The sequence below is a fragment of the Macaca nemestrina genome, chromosome 4 (genome assembly GCF_043159975.1).
Source record: "Macaca nemestrina isolate mMacNem1 chromosome 4, mMacNem.hap1, whole genome shotgun sequence".
In the NCBI taxonomy this organism is placed as follows: domain Eukaryota; kingdom Metazoa; phylum Chordata; class Mammalia; order Primates; family Cercopithecidae; genus Macaca; species Macaca nemestrina.
Genome location: NC_092128.1, coordinates 148,759,767 through 148,765,991, shown reverse-complemented (window position 1 = coordinate 148,765,991; position 6,225 = coordinate 148,759,767). Strand labels below are relative to the sequence as shown.

The following is a 6,225-nucleotide window of genomic DNA, read 5'->3' as shown; positions in this document are numbered from 1 at the left end:
TGCAGGTTGCATCTGAGACCCCCCAGGTCCTAGTCTTCAACCCTGTAACAAAACCAGAACCATCCCCAAGGGGGAATGCCAAAGGCCAGGTGTCACCCATGGTACCAGATGGGGCTGAGCCCTGCCTCTGACGTCTGAAGTGGGGAACATGGCCATGGGGTTTGCATGGACTGAATTCTCACATGGCTGCAGGCCCTTCTGTAGGACAGACTGGGGGCGTTAACATATAGCATATAACATATAACATATAGTTCATGGTGCCTGCAGCCCTTCCTGGGGGCGGGGTGGGGGGCGTGCGTCTGGTTTGTCCTCCCAGCAGAAGCAGATGGTGACACTGCTGGACCTGGCTGGAAGGAGCCTGAAGCATCGCCCACGTCCACTGGCTTACCTGCATGTAACCTCTCCCAGTCTCAGCCTCACAGGAAAGTAGTACACTTAAGGCAAGGCCAAAGGAGAGGTGATAAGCCACAGCCCCAGCACCCCACAACGCACACAGAGCGGCTGGGCTGGAAATCTGTCACTCGGGCTGCAGGGCAGCGGCATGATCTGGCTCACTGCAACCTCTGCCTCCCGGGTTCAAGCGATTCTCCTGCCTCAGGCTCCTGAGTGGCTGGGATCACAGGCACGCACCACCACGCCTGTCTAATTTTTGTATTTTTAGTAGAGACTCCTGACCTCAGGTGACGTGCCTGCCTCAGTCTCACAAAATGCTGGGATTCCCCCATACCTGGGCCGGGCTGGGAATTGGATCCAGATCTTTGGCAGTCAGAGGTGAATTCCAGCCCCGGCCTTAGGGCAGCCAGTGCGTAGTCCTCACATCTGTACCACAGGGCCAGGTTCTGAGGGCATCATGGCTGCTAGGCTGAAAAACCCGCCCTCTCCAGGCACCAGAGGTCATCCTGGCTTTACACGTATCCTCGAGAGTCTGTACCCGATTCAAACACGGAGAAACCGAGACCCCGAGAAGTTTGAGTGTATTGGTAATGGATGCAGCTTTGGCCAGCTAGCAGAGTGAGAACACAAGGAGCTGTGACTCCGACGCCCAGGCCTGTGTCCTGGATGGGCTGTGTGCAGCGACTCCAGTCAGTGACTCCTAACTACCAAGAAAAGGAGCTCTCGGAAGGGATTTCGTCAAGTGCTACATGTGGCTGTGATAAGGGCAGGCAAAGCGTCTTAGCACTTACAGCTCTGGTGCAGTCGGACGGAGGGCAGGGGTTTCTCCATCTCTGGAAGCTCTACACTTTGATTAAACATTTTAAGTTAAGTTACATTCATATAGTATTTTCATAATTTATATTGCTTAAAATTATGATTTGCATGCTAAGATGCAAACTTCCGTGATATTTTCTTTAGACATAATGCTACTAAGAGCACGTGCTTTATAAAATAAAATGGGTCTCATTGACATCAGGTGCAGAAAGCCAGTCATGAAAGCACAGACTATCCCTTATTCTGGCTGTTAAGGAAAAAAAATTCATTTAAAAAAATACAGTAAAGATTGAAACCAAGTTTTACTGTTTCTTGAACAGAATAGGAAGAAAATATTTTAAATGACTGAGTTGGTCATTAGACTATTACTCATTTATCTTAATAAAGGCAGAAACGTGTCAACCCAACTACGTGAAACAGAGAAGCATGCTTTGCTTAGGCAGGCGACATTAGAGTTAGGACGTGCCCATCATTCCGCGAGGGAGAACCGGAGAGGCCCGGAGAGTCCTTGGCCGTCTTCTCATCGAATGATGGGTGCCGAGCGGTCGTTCGTCACGGTGGGGCGGAGTTTCACAGTGGCAAAGGGGTTTTCTCCGCTGCAGGGGATAAGAAAAACCTTTCAGAACTTCCACTCCATGAGGGAAACTGGATCTTAACAGCGCTAATAACCCATTCTCGCCCTGTGAGACTGCGGCTGACCACCTCACCAGCTTGCACAGGTCCCAGCAGCGATTTCTGAGTGGAAGTTTTGTTCAGTGATGAGTCCTACACCGTACCACCCGCTGCAGAATGATCCCAGGTTTTAAACGTTCTGGACATGGGCACCCACACCTCTGTAGTCCTGCATTGCGTGTGATATGGGGGCCGCTCTGGGGTGGCAGGCCCTGCTCCCAGGGTGGTCTAAAGCAGGTGGTAAAGGGAGCAGGGGGCTGCAGTCCCCCATGGCTCCACAGGCCGAGGCCTTTCTCAGGCTGGGCCTCCTGGGCACGGCACCGAAGGCCCTTCTGGGGATACCGTGGGGAAGAGCAATGTCACATGCTGAGGCTCACGCAGGAGGCCACACCTACCTGAGAAAAGGCGGCTTCGCAGTCCCGTTGGCATCGTTCTGTGAGAAAGATAAAGAGGCTTATGGAGGGCTTGGAATTCGTCTTTTTAAAATTATTTTAGGTAGAGATGGGGACTTGCTATGTTGCCCAGGCTGGTCTCGAACTCCTGAGCTCAAGTGATCCTTCCACCTTGGCCTCCTAATGTGCTGGGACTACAGGTGTGAGCCACTGCGACCGGCCTGTGTTGGAGATTTTTAATAAGACTGAAGGTAAAGACATCTAAAACATAAGGGATGTTTAAAAGTGCCCTGTCCCAATCTGTGAGACTGTCTAAATTCACTTGGAAGAATAAGGCAAGAACAGAAAACGCTCTGAAAGGCGGTAACGGCCCTCCCAGGTGTCAGAGCATGGACAGAGCATGGCACTGCCTGCGCGGGTCACCTGTGATGTGGAGCCGTCTGCTAAACTCGGAAACAGTTTCACAGAATGAAGCTTGAGCAACAGCGACATCACAGAAGAAAACATTTGTGCCAAACAGAACCTCTCTGACTCGGGGGAAACAGATCCTGCAGGTCCTCAGCCACGGTCTTTTTTTGCGCAGAATCTAGTGACTAGGGTGTGCTTTTTGGGAGCTGACTCCTGAAGCATGACATGAAGAAACAGGAAGTAAAAATAAAACCCCACTGGCTTTGGGGCTGCTAGAGCCAGGGATCTTGTAGGAAGCTGAAAAACTGAGGAAAAGAGAAGGTGGAACCAAAGTTCAAAGGTGCCTACAGAGCTCGGGGTCGGGAGCACCTCCTTCCAGCACCTGCCACCCAGTGCGGGCCAGGGCCAGGTGTGTGCCGCCTTCTTTGCCTCACTCCAAAAAGCCTGCAGGGTTTAACAATCTTTCCAGCCCGCACACAGGGAGCAGAGTCAGGCAGCCGCCCAGGAGAGGGCAGTGTAACACCGTGTAACCAGCCTGCGGCCCGGCCACACCCTCCTGACAGCCCCAGGAAGCGTCCCGGCACCCCCGGGGGGTCTCAGGGAGCATGCACACCTCTCGAGATTGACTTAGGGAGGCCCTCTCGTGCCCGATGCCGGGCGCTGGAGTGCAGGCCGTTCCTGGAGGTGGAGGCCCAGGCCAGGCCTCCTCTGCGATGGCCTGCACTGCTTGCTGGGTGTACAGACTGTGGACACAGAAGGCAGGTTGGAGGCCCCAGGGCTGTGGCCTGAGGCCTACCCCACCCTCCCTAGACCCCCTGGGCAGGGCAGCTGGGGCCAATTCAGTGTCTGCTTTTCATCACTGGAGCACAAAGCCACTGCCCTGCCTCGCACATCCTACAGGGCTTTAAATGGCTGCGAAAGTGACTTCTCCCTGCAGGGCACGCAGCGCTTCCCTAGCAGGCCTCGAAGGAAGTCCTTGCCTGTGTGAGGTTCGTGCTCTGTGATGATGATGGGCTCATTTATAACTTAAATGCACCAGGGCGCCTGTCGCGTGTGCTCACGGTGCCAGCATTCGTGGACCCTGTTGCAGAAAGGCCTCCTGTGACCCAGAGGGCAGGCGGCCGGGCCGTGGCTGGGCCTGACGCACGCTTCGGGCCAAGCCTGACTCCACTCCGCCCTCCCCTCCCACTGGAGTCCTCTGACTCCTTGGGGCCAACAGCGACTCCCTGTGCAGCTTACGCTAGGGGAAGGCGCTTCCCAAACTGGAAACCAGAAACCCCCTCCGCCCACCCCACGCACACCCCGGAGCTTGTTCAGAGCCTCCTGGGCCCCAACGGGACTTTAAAGGCGTCCCAGTGAATCCTCACAAGGAACGCAGCAAGAAGCACCAACTCCTGCCAGGAGGACTGAGGAGGAAAAAGAACGCTTCAGATGACAGCTTGAAGCCACTCAGTATCGGGCCAACCCCGTGCACACACGCCTGAGGCCCAGCAATCCTCCTCCCCGTAGGAACAGGTAGGGCACACACCCATGGGCACCGAGACACTCGGGCAGCGCCAGGGAAACAGCCCAGACCGGAAACACCAGACACGCATCAATGAGAGAGCCAGAACCAGCTTCTGTGCAGACAGCGGGTCACCGCACAGCGCTGACCCCAAGCAGGGCTTGGGGAGTCTGGTGTTGGAGAAGGGATGGTCACGGAGGTGGGCCACACTGGGTGATCCTGGGAGCTGGGAACATCCTGCTGGGTACACGGAGTCACATCATGAAAATTCATCGTGTGCTTTTCTGTCTGTGGTATTCTGTAATATGATGTTCATTTTAAAATACGTATTGGGCCGGGGACAGTGGTTCACACCTGTAATCCCAGCATTTTGGGAGGCTGAGGTGGGTGGGTCACCTGAGGTTGAGAGTTCAAGACCAGCCTGACCAACATGGAGAAACCCTGTCTCTACTAAAAATACAAAATTAGCCGGGCGTGGTGGCTCATGCCTGTAGTCCCAGCTCTCAGGAGGCTAAGGCAGGAGAATCACTTGAACTGGGAGGCAGAGGTTGTGATGAGCTGAGATTGCGCCACTGCACTCCAGCCTGGGCAAAAGCGAGATTCCATCTCAAAAAAAAACCCCAAAAAACAACAACAACAACAACAACAAACCCCTAACAAAACAACAAAACAAACAAAACCAACAACAAAAACATAGTGGACGTGTTCAGGCAGATTTCCCGTTTAACGGCTACATGTTCCTCAGGGACCTGAAACCTCAGCACTCCCTCTGGATACAGGGCTGGCAGGAGCCTCTCTGCCTCCCTCTCCAGGGCAAAGCAGATCCACAAGGGCAGGGGCTTGGCACATACGGTGCCTCTTATCTGGTAGCCTCCAAGGGTCTCACAGCATCCTCCCTGCGTCTCTGTCTCAACCGCACACACTCAGCCCACTGTGGTGGCCACTGAAGCTAGACCTGCCCTCCTCCCTGTTCCCTTTCCTTGCAGTGGGGGATACCTCCAAGCCAGAGGCAGCACTGCCACCGGCACCTAGGGCCCCGCGGGTACTGCCTGCTGCATGTCCTGTGTCCCCAGCAAGACAGGAGACCACGAAGGCCACGCAACCAGTGGCCACTACGAGAGTGGGTTGGGCTGCAACTGGAGACTGTACAGTGAGGCCACCAAGTGGCTGACTGCGGCCAGGGTGGACACATCTTGTGATCCCCCATCTCCCCCAGGAATCCAAAATCTGTGTGTGGACACTGGCTGACCGCCCGTCACCCGATGCCTGTTCCACACCCCCTTTCTGACTGTACGGAGCTTCCAGGGTGCCCACCACATAGCCATGTGCTCAGGGTGGGGGACTAGTTGATCCAGCTTTCAGAGGGGTCCCGGGCAGCTCGGAGCACCCAGAACCGCTTTTTCCTCGGGTTGCAGCAGAGAATGCTGGTGTCTCTCACTGCAGAGGGCAGGACAGAGTGATCCAGGCCAGCGCAGGGTGGCCTTGCTCCTGAGCAGAACGGAATATCCCTAAGGAACATTTCCAAGCCAGCTGGAGGCCAGTTACTTGCAACAAAAGTGGCCCTCGCTGACACCTGTCTTCAGTGTGAAAACCCATTCCCGTCCTCGTCTGTGGTCTGGACTTGTCTTCCAGTTCACTTCGCATCTAGTTCAACCCCTTTATTCTCAAAATGGGGACACTGAGGCCCCGACAGGGAAAAGCCAACCGCTCTGAGTCACCGGGATCTTTTTGGAAGCCGAGGTGCCCGTGTTGTGATGCAAACGAAGATGCGTGCAGGCCTGCACACGGGCACCGGCTGCTTTCAGGAGGGGCTCACGCCATGGTGAACGCGCGCTGTGAAATGCAGGCTTGCTTTTCAAAAGGAGAGCTGTGTGCTTATTTAAAAATATATTGGGAGGGAGCCAGTACTTCCTCACTTGGAACTGCAGTAGAAAATACGTAAATTAAAAAAACTTAGGCCGGGCACAGTGGCTCACGCCTGTAATCCCAGCACCTTGGGACGCCGAGGCAGGAGGACTGCCCGAGGTCAGGGGTTCATGA

General features: G+C 54.8%; 1 protein-coding gene across 4 annotated transcripts in view; it reads right to left on the bottom strand.

Annotated features, from left to right (window-relative positions):
* Nucleotides 1-1,492: 1,492 nt before the first annotated feature.
* Nucleotides 1,493-6,225, bottom strand: part of LOC105497768 (BAR/IMD domain containing adaptor protein 2 like 1) — a 111,408-nt gene continuing 106,675 nt past the window's right edge. For all 4 annotated transcript variants that reach the window (XM_011769114.2, XM_011769124.2, XM_024797954.2 and 1 more), the window contains exons 13-14: nucleotides 2,277-2,314; nucleotides 1,493-1,805 (exon numbers count right to left, since the gene is read on the bottom strand). In XM_011769114.2, coding sequence (XP_011767416.1) covers nucleotides 1,730-1,805; nucleotides 2,277-2,314 — 114 coding nt within the window. In that variant the 3' untranslated portion in view covers nucleotides 1,493-1,729. The remainder of the gene's footprint in view (nucleotides 1,806-2,276; nucleotides 2,315-6,225) is intronic.